The 19169-nt window shown below is 35.2% G+C and overlaps 2 protein-coding genes across 2 annotated transcripts in view; both read left to right on the forward strand.

Moving 5' to 3' along the window:
• The window catches only part of HIBADH (3-hydroxyisobutyrate dehydrogenase), a 108602-nt gene that overhangs the window by 20589 nt on the left and 68844 nt on the right, over positions 1-19169 (forward strand). Inside the window, exons 3-4 of the mRNA XM_065939596.1 lie at positions 2978-3087; positions 6069-6190. Of these exons, the coding sequence (XP_065795668.1) occupies positions 2978-3087; positions 6069-6190 (232 nt within the window). The remainder of the gene's footprint in view (positions 1-2977; positions 3088-6068; positions 6191-19169) is intronic.
• On the forward strand, positions 11715-12253 carry LOC136170568 (large ribosomal subunit protein uL23). Its single transcript, XM_065938877.1, has one exon. The coding sequence runs from the start codon at positions 11722-11724 to the stop codon at positions 12190-12192; it is 471 nt and encodes a 156-aa protein (XP_065794949.1). The 5' UTR covers positions 11715-11721; the 3' UTR covers positions 12193-12253.

Raw genomic sequence — 19169 nt, forward strand, 5'->3', positions numbered from 1 at the left:
TAGTAAGGTCATCTTAATTCACAGTGGTGTAAGAAGGAAGCAGTTGGAATTGTCAAGAATTTCTGGAATGGGCATGACAGAGCAAAACCACGGTCCAGAGTCAGGCCAGATCAGTGACCACCCACACATGTGGAGGTGCATAAGAGGCTTGAGTCACTGCAGATGCTTCCTATCCTATCAGTCCCTTTTCACAGAGGCAACACCTTCCTAGAATTGAAATTTACTCAGTGTGAAACAATTTCCTTGCCAGAGTTTCCTTTCTACTTTGGAGGTAGAAACCCTTAAAAATAACCCAAGTCAGTTTTCTTATTTTGTAGGTTCAGAAACTGAAGTCAGAGAGGTTAAGTGATTTGCACAAAAGCACACATGACTTAGTGGCTGAGCTATAACTAAACCCGGGTCTCTGCCTTCTAAATTAGTGTTCCTTTCACTGATCATGCTGTCTGTCTGTGCTTATCCATTCAATTAGTAAATGTAATTGAAGGGACTCTAATTAGTTTGGCTCCTAAAGGCTTTTGTGGTTAGTGTCAGATTGGCAATAAGGTTTGTTTTTTTCCTGCCAGCTTTTGAGTCGTGGCCAAATTTTGTTAGTCAATTATTTCAGAGTCTTGAAGTCATCACATGGAAGGCAAGATGATTTGAATAACTGGACACACATGTCTGTCTTATCTGTCTAATAAACATGCCTTTTCTGTAGTGCAAATTAGAGACTGTTAGAATGTACCGAATGTGTATAGTCATTAGATATGGAGCAGTTGTGGCCAGTAGAGTGGTGACATGCCAGCTATCACTATCATTGTGTGTTTTTTCCGGACCTGTGAGCTTTGACACTACTCTCTTATATAATTGAGGGGTTAGCAGTACTCTGGCAACCCAAGCATCCCAAGGAGCAGATGCTAAGGATGCAGGGGGCTGATTTGCCACCCCATGCACTTGGCAGTTGTATGAATTGGCAGTGCCAATTCATGAACATGAGTAGCTTGGAGGTGTGAAGTATTCCTAGATCTCTGAGCTGATGGTCGGGGTCCTTGAAGGCACGTCTCAAGGAGCTATCTAGATGGAATTGAATTTCCTTCAGTGGAAGAGACTCAATTCCTAAGAGAAAGTTCCAGGTTGGCTCTTAGACCTCAGGGCTGAGGTCTTAGAATACAGTCCCTGAAAGATCAAGAGAGATGGAGCTGCGTAGAAGGAAAGGCCGCTGAAAGGTACGCCACCATTTCGTCTGGGTTTATTATGTCATTTAAGTGGGGTGCGTGGGTGGGGCTCTGTCCATGTAACCCATATTCTTGACACAGTCCAGAAGTAGAGAATCACATCTCCTACAACCTTTCTTTTTCTTATCGTCTCATCTTACTGAACTTTTTTTTTTTTTTTTTGCTTGAATAAACTTAGAATTGTTTGCCAGGAAATAGTTGCCTCTTTTCAAATCTCAGTATTTGTTTGAGTATAGGAAAGGTTTTCACCTAACTTAAGTGTTTCTTTGTCATTGCATGGAAAAATTTTTTTTTCTGGAATGATTTGTGGCAGATCCCTCCTATATATCAAAATATACATGTTGTTGAATGTGCCGCATGGTAGACTCGAAAATACTATGTTGCATTTAGAATGAGAGACTATCTTTTTTTCTTTTGGTTTTTAGAGTCTGTGGTGTTTCACTTAATGTTAACACACAAAGTGACAGGATACTTGATTGTCTGAAATTTTGAAGTACAACTTAGGAAATTCTGTTAAAACTTCCTTTATGTAGACTTTGATTTAGAAGCTGATAGTCTCTTATGGAAAATTGAAATATAACTGCTTCTAGTTCATAATATTTAGATTGCACGCTGTGTTTGGCTTCTCATTCTTTCATCAATTGAACATCAAAGACAAAAAGAAAACGTTTTGTATACTTCCACTGCATGAAAAACAGGCATTCCCATTCCCAAGATACTTATGTGTCAGTTCACATTTCCTTGTAGAAAATATGTTTGCTTCTAATGCATAAGTAAATCATCCTATGGAGAAATCTTTGATTATCCTCTTGATAATCATTTGTCTTTTTTTAAAGAGAGAAAAAGCTTTGGACAGGAACTTTTATGACAGGGTGATGGATTCTTTCTGTTAGAGGGGGGTTTTAGTCAAGAAGTGGTTTCCTGGTCTCTTCTGGCCTCCCTGGTGGCTGACCAGCTGGCCAGGTGTGTCGTGGTGTATGTATGCGAGAGAGCAGAGGGTGTGGGGGATGTGAGTGAGGGCAGATACAGCCACGCTTCTATGCACGTACGTTCGGGGGATGCACAGAGCAGCTCTCCTGTGTGGTATGTTCATGGTCATCGTTAAAGCAGAAGTCAGGGCTGCAGAGAGGCCGTGCCTCCGTGCCTGTCGGCTTGTCTTCCTTGTGTATGTGGTTTCCACAGGAGTCCTGGCAGCTCACGCTCTCAGACTTTCATGGTGGTCTGAGTCAGTGCAGGGCATGCTTGTCCTTGTTCTGACTTTAATGAAAAGGCTTATTTTTTTTTTTTTTCCTCTTGAAAATAGAGGCTGGAAGATAGTGGTAATGGGGGCTTGAGAATTTTCTTGGGGATTTTGCTGCTCATGAAATAACTGGTGAATCCTGTACTTCAGCTACCAGCTCTGTTATACTAGAATGTTTTTCTTAGAGCATCTACCAAGAAGTATGCTGTTTTAAGAGTCCAAGTTGGAGGAATCCATGAGAAGTGTGTCTGTTCCCAGGACTGTTGGGTTTTGCCCTTTTCCCCCTCAACTCACTTCACACTTTTAAAAGTAAACAGTGGATGTGATTCCATAGAAACTGCATCTGTATGTGTGTAAGGAGTGGACTCTCTATTTTAGGCAGTAAGGTTTTTTTTTTGTCATTTGAAAACAAGTATTGGTTTTTATTCACTGTTACTATTATAGGCATGCATAAAAAGTGGGTCCTATTTGTGCGCTAGAAGCATTTGATTTAAATAATGTGCCTTTGCAATTTTTTTTAAAGGTAGTGTCTTCCCCAGCAGATGTAGCTGAAAAAGCTGACAGAATTATTACCATGTTGCCCACCAGCATCAATGCGATAGAAGCTTATTCTGGAGCAAATGGAATTCTAAAGTATGTATTTCTCAACTATAGATATGTTCTTTCTGTGGTAGTTTATGAATTTCACATTTGTTAGAACAGTTGTGAAATTACAGTTATGTTTGTAAAGTCTTCTTGTACTGTTTTCTTATGTCTGAAAAGTGAATGGTGTGGTTTCTCTCTCATTGTAAAGGGTTTATTTTTTCACTGAAGTCAAGTATGTGACTTTTGGGAATGAATTTTTTTGTTTCTCTTCCTTTAACTCTTGTGTTAAACTTACACTTTCACTGGTAAGCTGTTTTAAGAGACTTTTTAAAGCTTGACTTTAAACTGTACACAAATGTTACAAGCATACTTTTCTTATGGTTTATAGAAATTCAGGGAAAGATTTCTATGAAAAATAAAACCAAGCATTGGAAAGAACACTATTATTTAAAATTTATTATGAAATTAAGTTACTGTATGTCCTCTGGGTTTGTACATCTGTAGTAAGAACTTTGAGAAGCTGGAATGAAAGGTTAGCAGTAGCTCCCTGAATAATATATAATTTGGGCCAGCATTTCCTACCCAGTGCCTCGCTTCAAGAACCTTTTGGTTAATGGTGCCTGCTGCCAGACCCTTGTGGTTATATTAGGATGGCAATGGTTGAATTCCCAGTTTAGTTTTCTGGTCTTACTGATTCCTGTACCTAACTTGTTTTGTTGTTGAATTTTAGCAGAGAGCTAGAACAAACTGGTAGGCTCAGTAGACACATGAAGGGCTGAAAGAAAGGGTTTTAATTTCATGAAGCTGTAATACATGGATTGTGAGCTTTTGGGAAATGGAATTGCCTTGGAAAACTAGCAAACTTAGAAGCAAAAGACACTTGAATATTAGGCAGAAAACTGATAAGATAAATGTTTAGATTTCAGAGAAGGTTGAAAGACACTCATTTTGGATGAAGCCCTCAGGCCCTCAGTGTGTGTGGTCCTGAGCGACCTAGCTGTGTCATTACCTGGTCTGTTCCAATTACGGCCCTGCTTTACCTCTCAGGGAAAAGTTACTAAAAACTTGGTGTGGACAAAATCCTATGTTTATTAATATCCCTTATTAGGAATATGGTTGCCACCAACCAGGGTGGTTTTGTCTAGGGAGTGCTTTGAAGGAGTTTGGCTTTACATTGAACTGTAATTTGCTTCTCATGGGTGGTTCTTTATTTTCTTCTGGGTCAGGATCACTTCCCCACACCCAGTTGCATGTGTATTTTTTGAGATGATTTCCCATTTGATTAAAGATTTAAGATCTTAAAAATACTAACATCACAGAAGACTGGTAAACTTAATTCTCATATTTTAGGGTATATACATCCTGGAGTGTGTCTATAATAGAGTATGCTGTTTCCTTTCTATGGAACATACTCAATTACTGCACTTAGACCAGATCAATTCGTATGTCAAAAATTGTTGCTTAAAGCATTTTATGTGCTATTTTTTTCTGTAGAAAAAATTTTTTTAATGGTTTTAGCAGTGATTTTCTGTTTCCCCTTTAATATTTATATTTATTCAGTTTTAATTTTTGAATCATAGTTATGATTAAGTGTCTTGTGGGTTAGTTTATCTGTAGTAAAAACTTTGGGAAGGTTAGCCATAGCCCTTTAAAAAAATTATAATTTAGGTCTATAATTAAATTATAATTACAAAATTATAATTTAGTTAGTTATAATTAACTAATTATAAATTAGTTTACAAGCCAGTGACAATAGCATAGATTATATACTGTAAGGGAACTCGACAGGTATATAGTCTATATTTAGAGTGCAAACAAAACTTTTACTTTAAAGTGAAAGTGAAGATCACTCAGTCATGTCCGACTCTTTGCGACCCCATGGACTATATATACATAGAATTCTCCAGGCCAGAAACTGGAGCGGGTAGCCTTTCCCTTCTCCAGGGGATCTATCCAACACAGGTCTCCTGCATTGCAAGCGGATTCTTTACCAGCAGAGCCACAAGGGAAGCCCTTTACTTTAAGAATGCCATTTAAATATTGATGTAAAATAAGATATGTGAAAAGACTGCTTCCCCCTCTTATCAGTGTATATATATAAATTTACCATAAAGAACAAGAAGACTCTTTGAGATTTCTAGGTCCATTCCTATATTTTCCTTAGTATCTGTTTGATATTTTATCTTTACAAAGTTACAATTATTAAAGAATAGGCCATTTTAAGGCAAATGGCTAAATTTTAATTGCTTATATTTTTTCTACCTAGTGGAAATAAAATGGATATATGAAATTTGCAATATGGCTTGTTAAAAACAAGTAAATTACTTTTTAAAGAGACCCAGCTATTTTACAAACAAAAATTTAAATCTTACCAAATAGCCCCTTTAAAGTTAATAGGTGTTTAAAATTGCTTACATCTTAGCTAACCTAAATTATTATGGTTAATGTGTATTTCACGTGAAACCAGAATTTATACCATGTAGTTTATTAGGTTACTTTGGTTTGTTTGAAATAGTTTGCGTTTACTTTGAACTGTAATTGATCTGAAAATGAATTTGAGATTTTGAACCAGTTCTAATAATGAGCTTTTTAAAAATATAATTTATTTTTGGCCACTCTGGGTCTTTGTAACTGTGTAGGCTTTTCTCTAGCTGCAGCAAGCCGAGGCTACTCTCCCGTTGTGGTGTGCAGGCTTCTCATTGCGATGGCTTCTCTTGTTGCAGAGCACAGACTCAGTAGTTGCGGCGCACAGGCTTAGTTGCTCTGCGGCATATGGGATCTTCCCTGATCAGGGATCAAAGCCATGTCTCCTGCATTGGCAGGTGGATGCTTCACCACTGAGCCACCAGGGAAGTCCCTAATAATGTTTCTAATATTTACACCAGAGACTTCCTTGATATCTGGCAGCTTTTAGCAGATTCTGATTCTATAAGTAGTTGCATGAAATACTTATTCCGAGTTGTAAACTATATTTTTAAAACTATAAAACTGTACTTTTAAAAAAACTATATTTCTGTTTGTTTACTTAGAAAAGTGAAGAAAGGCTCACTATTAATAGATTCCAGTACTATTGATCCTATGGTTTCAAAAGAACTGGCCAAAGAAGTTGAAAAAATGGGAGCAGTTTTCATGGATGCCCCTGTTTCTGGTGGTAAGTGGTAGCTAAAATAGATGCACACCTATTCTGTTTGTCAGAAGTAACAATTACAATTTTGTGGTACCCAAGATAATCCAATTATTTTTAGAGTTATTGAAGATTCTCAGTTTCCTCGTTAAAAATAAAAACAAAGCAAAACTGACTTATGTTGTTTAGCCCTCTCCAAATACAATGCTTGTTCTAAACTCAGATAAAAGGATGTTACAGCTTTGAAGAGCTATGAATTTTTTATCTAGATTGCTGTGTGTAGGGCTAGATCAATTGCTAGAAAATTTGAACTTTTCAGAACAGATTCAAGAAATAATTAGCCTGAATAATCTTGTAACTATTAAAGAAACTGAAAAAGTAGCAAAAAAGAGAAAATGATTTCATGAGGAAAATACTAGGCCCAAGTGATTTTACCAGATGTTACCAAAATTTCAAGGAGCATACCATCTCAACTTTATATGAACTTTCCCAGACAATAGAAAAGAGGAAATGCTTCCCAAATCATTTTATAAGGTGTGTATAACTCTGATAATTAAACCAGTTAGAAACATTATGAGAGAGAAAAACTATAGGTCTACATCAGTCATGAATATAGAAGTAAAACTTTATAAAGTACATTAACAAATGAAATACAACTGTATGAATGAGATCAGGCTTTGCAACCAGGTTCGGTTTATCTCATGTATGTATAAAGAGCTTAATATTAGAAAATCTATAAATAAATTTCAAAATCAACAGCATCTCAATCAGAGGACAAGGAGCTAATAAAATTCTAAAAGCTTAATATTGTATAAAATACTAATATGGATATCTGGGTATTTTGGAACGGCAGGATTATGATTTCCTATAATTTAAAAATTTTCCAGAGTTACTGTGTAATCAAATATATATCCACATACACATACATATGTGCATACATATATACACATACGTATGTAATTATAGCAGTAGACAGTGGAATAACAATTTTATTCCTATTAAACTTAATAGTTGGCTTTGGAATTAAAAAATAATGAAATATAATAATTTAAATCAGCTTCTTTTTCATAAAGAACCTAGTGGGCTTGTAAAGGAATCTTATATCCCAAACCCTTTTGATTATAGAAAGTGAAAGTCACTCAGTCATGTCCGACTCTTTGCGACCCCATGGTCTATACAGTCCATGGAATTCTTTAGGCCAGAATATGGAGTGGGTAGCCTTTCCCTTTTCCAGGGGATCTTTCCAACCCAGGGATCAAACCCAGGTCTCCCGCATTGCAGGCGGGTTCTTTACCAGCTGAGCTACAAGGGAATTCCAAGAATACTGCAGTGGGTAACTTGTCCCTTCTCTAGTAGATCTTCCCATCCCAGGAATCCAACTGGGGTCTCCTGCATTACAGGCAGATTCTTTACCAATGAGCTCTCAGGGAAGCCCTTTGAGTATAGGTGGAGGTATAAATAATTTTTAGCCCCTATAATTGTTATATTGAATCATTTAAGTAGGATTTAAGGTGTAAAGATTTATAATGTGGTATGGATCTTTGATTAAAAAATACTAATAATCAATTTTAAGCTTGGTATTGGAATTTATTTATAGAATAGATTCAGTAAATGAACAATTCTTTGTTCTTTGAGTGGTTCTGTAATTTAATTTGACAATTGATATGGAACATATCAATTGATCTTATTGATTGATCTTCTTTTGCTTCAAGAGTATAGCCTGAAATGATCATTTGATAACAAAAAATACCAACTTGATTTTTAAATGTTATTTTAGCCTTTAAAATACAGTCTTCTTTGTGATAAAACTTTGAGATTACTCCTCGTCCTTATCAAGTTATTTTTATCACAGTTTTGTGGTTTTAGAGTATAAAAATGCTTATTTGTAAAAGTGAATTCACTTCAGTCTGATCTGTATTACAGATTGAAAGCTTTGTGTAGAGACGGTTTGTGATAACTTGTTGCTTGACACATTATCATTATGAGATTGGCCAGCATTATAGAAACTTATGTTTGTCTTCTCATAGTTAGTATTTTTATATTTTTTATATGGGTTAAAATTGTCTGTACTTTCTCAGTTAAAATAGAGGAAACTTTCTGTAAGTTAGAGTTAGCAGGTTTTAAAATCATTGTATTTTAACTAAATAAAATTTAGGAAAAGGGATCTGGGAAAAGCCTGGGTTAGACACCCAGATGGGCTTACAGTTTTACAGAGGTTCTATGTTTGTCAGTCTTAAAACACATATTATTTGAGGTAATTTTCATAAAATCTTAAAAAAATTTCCCCCATTTTTATCCTCCTCCCCCCACTCTTCATTTGTTTATCTTAGGCTTAAAAAATGCATTTTTGTGTAATTTTATAGAGGTGTTACCTACAAATACAGTAGTATTCTGAAAATTAAAATGGGAACACATTATACTCCTTATTCTGTGGTTAGCATTTTAAAGAGAACCTTTTTTAAAATCCAGATGAAGAATTTGAAGTTGTACAGATGTTTAAGACAGTGATTTCTTCAGTTCAGCCCCTTCTTCTGCTTTCTGCTAGCTTTTATTCAATTTTATTTGTTTCATATGATTTTTTTTTTTTTAAATCAAAAGCAAATGATGCTTAAACTGTTGTAATTATCATCCTGAAACCAATGTAAATAACTGTTATATGCTTGTGCAGTTATCGCTTTGTACCATAGATACTAGTTTATAAAATATTTTGACATACCTCAACCGATTTTGGTGTTTCCTTTTTTAACTTCCCCAGTCAGGGATCAAACCCTTTGCCTCTGCAGTGAAGGCACACATGCTTTAACCACTGAACCACCAGGGAAATCCTGGTGCTTCCTTTTGAAGCTGTGAAACTGTACATGCCTTTATCAAAGCCCATATTACATTATATTTATAGATGTTGATTCTCTTCTTCCTGTAAAGCTTAATCTTTTTGAGTGCAGGGAGTAAGTTTTTTCCCCAAATTTTTATTAAATATGAATTTATATATAAAATATTTATAAAATTATAAAGGTACAAACTATAAGTACACATCAGGCCCATGTGTTCCTCCCTCCCAGTTTAAGAAATAAAGCCTTACTATTACCTTTGAAGTTCTTATGTGGTTCTCCTACTCTTTTCCTATCTGGGGTAGCTATTAATACTTAATTTGACCTTTCCGGGTATTTAAAGAGAGGGTAACGCCAGATCTGATTCATACACCTGATTCTAGGCTAGTAAAGGATTTTAAATTCTGGAAGTAGAACATTTATGTTAAAGATCAGCTGGAAACCTTGTAGATGATTCACAGATCCAAGGAGAACCATTGGAATTTGGAGTTAGATTTGACTATTCTGTAGTAAATACTCTTTAAGCAAGGAAGAAAGGAAATTGGTTAGTTCATGTAATTCTACCACCTTTGGTTTCATTTTCTGTTGTACTTCTGTTGATAAATTGAAAGACCTTCGCTTTTATTTTTAAGTTCCAGGCTCCCTGGAACTTAAAAGTAAAAGTGAAGATCTTCATTTTTTTCTTCAGTGGAATGTCTTATACTTAAATTATTGTATTTATATAATTCTTACAGTGTTATATACTGTTTTCTGATCATATATTCTAATATTCTCTTTTATGCTGACGGGACCTTGATTGCAGGGGGCATGCTTCATTCTTCCTTTCGTGCAATAAACATTTATTGAGTACTTGTTATGTACTAGGTATGTTCTAGGTACTAGAGATAGAGCTTTAAAGATCCTCAACATCTTTTGTCTTATGGAGCTTATGATTTGATCGGAATAGAGATAAAAATAAATAAACAAATAAGAATAATTTCAATAGTAAGTACTATGAAGGAAAAAACACAGAGTAAGCAGTTAAGGAGACAGACCAAGGGGAGGGCCCTTTTACATCGAGTGGACAGGGAACCTTCTCTGGGGAAGTGACATTTAAGCAGAGATCTGAGCGCATAGGTCCAGGGGTAGAGTGTTCTCAGTGGAGAGAGGTACTCTGTAAGGGTTCTGAGGCATGAACAAGCTTGGTATGCTTGTGGAACATTTGTCTTTGTATTGCTAGGACTTCGCAGGTAGTTTCACTTGGAGTTAGTTAAACTGGATCACCTGTATATTGAGTCCCTATATGTCTAATGCCATGCCTTTGTTTAACAGTTTGTTCATCACAGTAAAGCTAACCAGGATCTCTGTCTGTTAGCCATGACACTGGCCTCATAAGTATGATGCCCTAATCTATTTATCTGTTTTGTGTAAATCATATCTTTGTGAAAGTTGTAATCCTTTAATGTGAATGTTGTTTAGTGACACCGATTTGGACACATGCTTTTTTTTTGCGGGAGGTGTGGTCTGCTACCACAGAGTTAGTTCCAGTTTGATCAGCTCTCTTGTATAATGAATGCTAGATATAAAGCAAATTAAAAACTATTGTTTGTAATCGATATCTAAATACTGTTCTTTCTGTGCCAAGGGCATAATTATAGCATTTAACTGTGCTTGAATAATGGAAGAATCAGATCATTGATTGCATAGTATGTCTGTAGGTTTGCACAGAAACCTTGAGTTGAAGTGACTCTGAAATGGCTCTTGTAGATAGCCCAAGTCTTTCTGGGCTGGCCAGCATCATTGATTTGCTAAACTGTGTTGCCCTGGTTAGGATTAATGTCAAAATTAAATAATTGAACTTGTGTGTATGTGTTTGTATAACAGTCCTGACCAGGAAACCAGATTTTATACTCTACTTGGCTGGGTTAAATTTTAGTAATTTGTTTGAGATATTCTTAGAATATGGAATAGTAAGCATAAGACCTATTAAGGAGTTTCTCTTAGAGTGCTAGACTTGCTTGCTTAATTCTTCAATGAAAGTCTCACATAGACTCCATTATTGTTTTTAAAATCAAATGTGCAAGTCTTGGCCTTTACCACTCACTGAATTGGATACCTACTGTTTTTCCACTCGACCTGTATCTAATTTATGGTAAAGGGAGCACAAAAACAAAATTTATTTACGTTTTGGCACCTAACACCGTTATGGTTAAGGGCCTCTTGGCATTTCCATTAAAACATTTTCTTAGGTTTATAGCTTGGCAATTTTACTTTGCTTTGGGCTGAAACATTGCTATTTCTGTCCAAAAGCAAATTCTTTTACCAAATTTCATATAACTTAATTTACCGTGGTTTGTAATGTGTGTGTGTGAGGGAAGAGCTATCATAGGAGGTCTTTGGTGCTCTCATAAGCTGTTTGATTATACAGTAGTATTTTGTACAGTATTCATTGTTGAATTTTAGTCTTACCTCAGTAATATTGTTTTTAATGTTTTGAAATAAGTTGGTTTAACATGATTCAGATAATTCATTTTCCTGGGTTCTTTCCTTTAAAGAATTGTATTATTGTGATGATTTTTAGTTCTTTTAAAATGATCAGTTTCTATTTTTTATTATAAAACTTAGAAGTACTTTGTGGCTTTGACTTCCGTATCAGAGACGTGGATTATTCTATCTTAAAATGCTAAAGTAAGCCTCTCCTTGGTCTGATTCAGTGGTATTTAAAACTTTAGTAGTGCTTTTTTCAAGAAGATGGCGCCGAAGGCGAAGAAGGAAGCCCCTGCCCCTCCTAAAGCTGAAGCCAAAGCAAAGGCTTTGAAGGCCAAGAAAGCAGTGTTGAAAGGTGTCCACAGCCACAAGAAAAAGAAGATCCGGACGTCACCCACCTTCCGGCGGCCCAAAACACTGCGACTCAGGAGGCAGCCCAAATATCCTCGGAAGAGCGCCCCCAGGAGAAACAAACTTGACCACTATGCCATCATCAAATTCCCCCTCACCACCGAGTCAGCCATGAAGAAAATAGAAGACAACAACACACTGGTATTCATTGTGGATGTCAAGGCCAACAAGCACCAAATTAAACAGGCTGTGAAGAAGCTCTATGACATTGACGTGGCTAAGGTCAATACTCTGATCAGGCCTGATGGAGAGAAGAAGGCATATGTTCGACTGGCTCCTGACTATGATGCTTTGGATGTTGCCAACAAAATTGGGATCATCTAAACTGAGTCCAGCTGGCTAATTCCAAATATAAAAGTTTTCACTATGCAAAAAAAAAAAAAAAAAAAAAAAAAAAAAAAACTTTAGTAGTAACTCAAATAATTAAATTTTTCTTTAACTTGATTTAAGGGACAAATCTATTTCTTTAGAAATGACATAAGATTCATCAGTACCAGTATACCCAGAAATGAGTTAATTATGTTATCCATTTACATTTACGCATAATTTTACTTATCACCCTGTATCCATTAAGTATCCCTTCTGTCTCTGGAGAGTACACTTTGCCTGGGATTTTCTCCAGTTTGCACAAAGTGGTTCAGAGATGTTTGGTAAATAAATTCCAAGGATTTCTTTGAAATTAGTCCCAAAGAAGAGGTGCCCATAAAAGCGTCTTTTTACATCTTTTGGCATGTCTGAAACTCCCTTACAACAGTTGTTGTGGACGAGAGTCCCTATTACAAGGTGTTAATGAGTTCTTAACATGTTTAGGGAAGACTGCTGACTCACTGCCCAAGATAACGTGGTTGAGGCAGTGTTAATAATTTGTCTCCTAAGAAAATAGTGGAGGAGTGGGATGGAGAATGCAGGGTGATCACTTCATTTGGTGTTTGTATTATTACCATCAGTTATTCTTGGTAATAATTATTATTGCTAACAGCAACTTAGTTTATTTCTAAGAATTTACTCTCTTGCAGTTTGCCACTCCCTCATCTCCAAATCTGCAGGCCAGATTTTAACTGCATCTCAATTTCCAGTCAAGTAACTATTACCAGAGTTGCTCTTGCTAGGCCCTGTCCTGTGGCAGAGGGACACTGTGTTCTCTTCACATGGTTCTGTTGGAAAGCGCATGGATAAGGCAGGGGTCCTGCCTCAAGTAATCCTGGGGTATTTTTAATGTCCTTTAATTGCCATTCAGGATGTAAGTCAGACCAGACACGATTGGGTCTGGTCACATAGTTTAAAACTGCCTAGCAGTGTTTATATAAAGGGGAAATAGATTTGGTAAATAAATCTTAAGTCTATTAATTGTATATAATTTATTTTTCATTAACATCTATTGATTCCTTAGCAGCATGAAATTAATTCCAATATCCCTGATGTATTATATGTCTTTATTTTGTTTTGCTTGTGATCCCAGGACAGCTATTGGGGGGAAGTGAGAGGAGGCAATGGAATTAAGAATTTGATAAGGGCTTTGTCATCACACACTGTTACCAGATTCATTTGCAGTTTTATAGTTGTCTGATTTTCTTAAAGTTTGATAATATCAGCCGATGAAAAGTATATTACATTGAATTTAATACCTTCTCTGTATATATTTGTCATACGATTTTATTTTACATTTTTGGGATATTTTAATTGTGAAAAATTTAAATTTACATGCACGTTTCTTGGTAGCCATCCTCCCAACATGGCCAATGAAGGTTTGACAGCCAATTCACTATCTCTCTGCTGCATTAAGTAATTTAAATCGACCTGAAGGTAGAGAGTTTTTGTTGTTATTTTGTGTTTAGCTAAGGTTAAATCCAGCAAGGGAGAGGTATGGAGTCTTTTCTAAAAGAGTATTAAGAATTTTAAGATTTGCACCTGATGTCTTTAAAAATTAAATTGTTGACTATTAGTTGTGGTCTTCAGAATGTTTATCCATTGCAGTCTCTAAGACAGCATTGTTCTTATGGAGTTGTGAAACACAATATGAAGCCAGGCATACAAGTGGTTTTTATCATTAATTATATTTCTTTTCCACAATTCTTATGTGTGAGGGTAATACTTGTTTTCAAGTGGCCAACATTTTAATGTACTATGTACATATAGTAAAACTAGAAAAATAATCTTGGCAGACAACTGAAATAGTTATAGTTAATTTGCTTTTCTAGCCAAGATAGGTTTATAAAACTTTCTGAAAATTAAGAAATGAGAGAATTTTTCTTTGCATTAATGCCACATTAACCCTTTACCTTAGGCTATAAAAATTTTCTTGCAGCGTTTTTTTTCATTAGATAAGCGGCTAGAGGAAGAAGGATAGTTGATTTATTGTAATTGTGAAATATCTGCAAACACTCAGATAGTTGAATTATTTTGACATAAAATCCTGAGTAGAGATGAGATTTTTCTTTAAAAGTAAATGATAATTTTGAGAATGAAATAGAAGCAACAGTGTAGTTCTGGCTTTGAGATCTGTAATCTTTAGCAGCAAACATTTAAAAACAGCATTTAGAAATTTTTGATGGTATCTTATGGGCTTTAATTGGGCTGTATTTTTATATTCTTACTAGTACTCGTATAAAATCAACAACTTTTCATGATCGGGCATTTACATCTTAAATCTTACACCCTGCTCTGTTGGGAAATAGATCTGGCAACACTGAGTATCTTGAAGTTAATAGAAATAGCCTACTTTTATACAGAAAAGTTGCTTTATGTAATATTCAAGGGCTGGTGGACAAGGGTGAGAGTGAGGGTAGAGGGAGGCTGGGTGGGTGCATGTCGGGGATTGAGAAAGCTGACACTGTCCTTACCCATTTTAGCTGGTAGTTTGGAATAAAACTGCAGAATTAAATTTTTTGGAATCGTTACTACCCCAAGTGGGAATGTAAACTATATTGAACACAATTTATGTAGCCTGTTAAGAAGTCAACCGAACACTAGTTAATTCGTTTACATTATTACATCACTTCTAGTAGAGACTCGAACTGGTACCAAGTAAGAGGAGCTCTATCAGGTGAGCTGACTGCTACCCATATGGGGCTTTAAGATAATGATGAGTTTAAATTTCCTCTTAGAGCTAAGTGAGAATAAAACTGGAGGCAATAAATACTCTGGGCCAAAGCCATTAAATGAAAAAGCTGGGAATTCTCCAGCTCTTGACTTAAATTGTTTGTTTATCAGCTGGCGCCTAGTCTGGAGTCAAGAGCTGGAGATTTCTATCTGTGACAGAACTTTGAAACTCTTGCAGGACACTTTCATTTCAACTTAAGGTAACTTGAGTTTATAGCTTTGGCTTTAAAGATTACTAATGATTTACTCATTTCCTTACCATTTAACCAGAGTGGACTTTTTCCCAGGAAGGGATCTGTGTTTATTTAGGGCCTTTGTCTGCGGAGGGATTAAAAGGCAGCCCACCAGCATTGTGAACTTGATGGTAATAAAAGGTCACCAAAACACACCATAAAAACATTCTTACCATGGAATTAATTATACAGTGTAATTTTACAAAGCCGTTCGGTTACTCCATCCCTACACCCCCAATTCGTAAGTATTTCATCTTTTAAAAATTAGAGCTTTGGTAGTTTTAGGTTTTTGAAAAAAGAAAAAATGTTTGGCTTCCTTTATGATATTTAAACACTAAGGATATTGTCACATGCAGTTAATTGCTTAAAATTTTTAAAGTTTTAAAATAAAAATTAGTCATTATTATTAAACGGCAGGATGAATAACTTGTTTAGGAGGAAGGCAGAGTAGCCTGAAGGGGTGGGTTGGTGTTTTCATAGAATAGCTCAGTTTCTAAAAATCTAAGCTTCATTAAAAAAATTTTTTTTCTGTGCCACCAGGTGGCATTGCATCCAAACCTGCTTGTGATAAAGGGAGGATTTTAAAATATTCTTTTTTGTTCATGAGAGGTCATAATACTTTTTCTAGATTTTGCTTTTGAAGTTAGCTTAAAAATACATCTAATATCAAGGTTGATTAAATGTCACTCTCCAAAGAACTGAAAAGATTTCTGAACTGCAAGTATTTGCATTTAGGTGGTTAATACTGAAATGAAAGTAAATTAAAATGTTGAGACATTTGCAGAGGATTACCTTTTTTTTTTTTTTTTTTTTAATAAAATGAACATTTAACAGTTGGATATTTTTTTGGTTTTGTTTTACTTGTCTAAACCCTGGAGAGGGGATCCTGCCTATAAAACCCTCACAAATGTTGCAAAAATCCACCCACCCCCTGCCCCAATGTGGCAAATCAGTGCCTTCCTCCCCTCAACACCCACCCCAGGCCTTATAAAAGCGGTGTCAGCAGGTTTCACTGTATGGGAATTTTTAAAACGAAGGAAGGACCTCTGAAATGTGCAAGTTGGTCCTAACTATGAGATTCATTAGGCAGTTCACGTTCATGTCTTAAAAGCTGGTTTTGGGAAAGTAAATTCTTGCAGTTTCCTGTACTGGTTTTGAGGGAGTCTTTATAGTCTTTTGAGTCAGCCCATTTTAAGAAAGTGATAATGTAAAAGCAGGGAAAAAAAGACTCATTATAAATTTTAATAAAAAAGATTCTTTCATTAAAATATATTAATGTTCTATTTTTATGAACCCATATATAAGTTAATAAACTCTTCAGAAAAGATTGTATGATACGAGTATTCAGGTGCCACAGTCTTTTGTCAGAATAAATAAGGTTCAGTGTATATTCTATTGATTTTTATCCTTTTAAAAAATGTGTTCACTGTACAGAGCTATGTTTAATGCTTAGCTTTGATTATTTATTAAAATGCTTTATGAAATGTTACTCAGTTTATATTCTCACCTCTTCCTCTGAGGCTCCTTAGTGTGTACAGCCTGATTAAGAAATGTGTATGTTTTCAAATTAAGTGTTTGACCTCCCACTTTGGTGTTCCTACTTTTATATATACACACACACAACACAAGCCTCTCCTCCCCTATATTTTGAATAACTTGATTGTAATGTGTGTTGTACTAAAACTAAATACATGCAAACCTTCAGTATTACCTAGAATACTTTGTTTTAAAAATTAGGAAAATTTCGTATTTGAAACTTGACAAAAGGTGTGCATGACACTTAATGCTGAATATTTTACTTTTAAACTTGATACAGCAGTTTGCTTCTTGGCTTTGTTGTATGCTGATATTTCTACTTATTTAACATCAAAAAGCTGTAGTGGTTTTTCTTTATAGATTGTGCCTGTGTTCTGGAATTGCCTCCTGCTGTCCATGAATTGCTTCTTGTTTTTTTTTGTTAGAATTTCTCACCAGGGTTTTTGTGAGCTATGTAGCCAACATTAAGGGGGGGCAAGGAGAAGAATTTGATACAGTAGGCTGGATTAGTAAAAATTATACTATTTATAATTATAATTGAGTCAGCCTCCTGACTCAGTATATCAGTTTTATGTAATAAGAATAAACACATGCAAATCTCCTGTAATAATATGCATATATAATTGCCTACAATGACTGTTCTTTTATTTCTAAAATATTAAATGACTTATTTCGTGGAAATTGTAGAAATCTACTTTTTCATTAAAAAAATGATAGAGAAAAATCCTTACTTTTAGGGTCTGTGTAATTTAGTAATGAAGCATTAAGAGTTTGGCTTCTTTCATTTCAGTTGGAAATAGTATTGGTGTAAGTGAGTGTTGCCATGGGAACCTTCACATAGATATAAAAGGCAAGACTGTCTAACTGGAGGAGGAGGGGCGATGTTCTCAAATACCACTGGTTTAAATGATCTATTTTATGTATATGTTGGGGGTCTAGAGGGAGCTAGGATGAGAAGAGAAGAAAAAGTAGACATTTAAGTTAAAACTGTGTACTCATACTTTTGGAGTCTCATAGATGGAAGTGTTTTAAAATTTAAATGAATGAAATGTGATTCCTAATTATTTGTATCATTTGCATATATTGGGGAGTGTCTGCATATCTTATTTTTAAATTGTATTGATGGAACATGTTTAACTTGTTTGATTTTAGATAAAATATTTAATTCTGTGAAATTTTCTTGGTTGGAAACTGAGGATTTCAATCTCTGAGATAGCTTTAATTATAAATTTTATTAAAGAGTTTAACATACTTAATTTTTTTCAGATATCTGAAAAAAATTTTTTTAACTGTAACTTTGCTGACGAGCAGACAGTTAATGTGGGCTTTCAAAGGAAAACTGACTTTTAGACTTCATAGTATTTTTAATATTAGATTTTGAAAATTAAAGAATTTTTTGCTTTTCTATAAATATGGGTCAAGGAAATAATGATTTACTGTATTTACATGTATAATACTGTATGGTTTTCTAAAATAAAGAATGAAAATAGCGAAAGCAAGCATCAAATCCTTTTATATCCTCAGGAGCACATGTAGCTGCTGACAAATAGGTTTAGAGAACAGCCAGTTTCACTGTTATGTAATGGTTTTTGTTTTTTGTATATTTATGCTACAAAAACCAATGAAATTGTGCCAAACAGGAGTTAGTGTGGTAAAATGCAACATTATTATTGCAGTTTTAACACTGTGGATTCTGGTTGTCATGTATGCATGTAAAAAAAAGACAAGACATTAACCTGACAAAAACTGTTTAAGCTTACCTTTTTAGTCTTTCCAGAGAAAAAGTAAAGCTGCCAAGGTAATAAAACATCCGGAAGTTTTTAAATTAAAAAGAGTAATTTAAATTTTTTAAAAGGGAGGGGGAAACAGGAGAAAGGGGGGAAAGACCGCACACTGCTCCCCAGGCCTGGCCGAATCTGATGTAAATTAACCAGCAGTGGAAGTGTATTGTTTCCAACTCCACAAACAATGCTGGCATCTCCTGGGGGTGGGTGGGTGTTGGAGTAGAGAGGGGGTGTTGAGAAGTGAAATGGAATGCAAAGAGTTCAGTCAGCAGTGGATTCTGTGGCTTAGAAAACAACGGGGTTGAGAGTAAAGAAGGAGAAAGTATGTTGGCATATAAAATTAATCAAGGGAAACCTTCAAGTGGTGTGAAATAGTTCATAACTGTGAGAGAATGTTTAGTTGTCCGTATGCTTCAGTCTTATTTTTTTTTTTTTAAGAGATTGCATGAGTCCCTTAAACTGTAAAATCTTCAGCAATCAAGATACATCATGATCACTTTTAGGTGTACTTTTGGCATAGAGTGTCGGCTAGACTTGATTTCTAATACAAAAAGATGAAGAAAAACTTTCTTGGAAAAATAGATAAGAGCGATAAAAAGTCAAGTTTGTTTTAAAAAATACTTAAGAAAATGAAAGGGCAATACCATCT

This window comes from Muntiacus reevesi, chromosome 6 (assembly GCF_963930625.1).
Source record: "Muntiacus reevesi chromosome 6, mMunRee1.1, whole genome shotgun sequence".
NCBI lineage: Eukaryota > Metazoa > Chordata > Mammalia > Artiodactyla > Cervidae > Muntiacus > Muntiacus reevesi.

Excerpts from the sequence above, each read along its gene's own strand:
- LOC136170568 (XM_065938877.1), top strand. The coding sequence starts at position 11,722 with ATGGCGCCGAAGGCGAAGAAGGAAGCCCCTGCCCCTCCTAAAGCTGAA.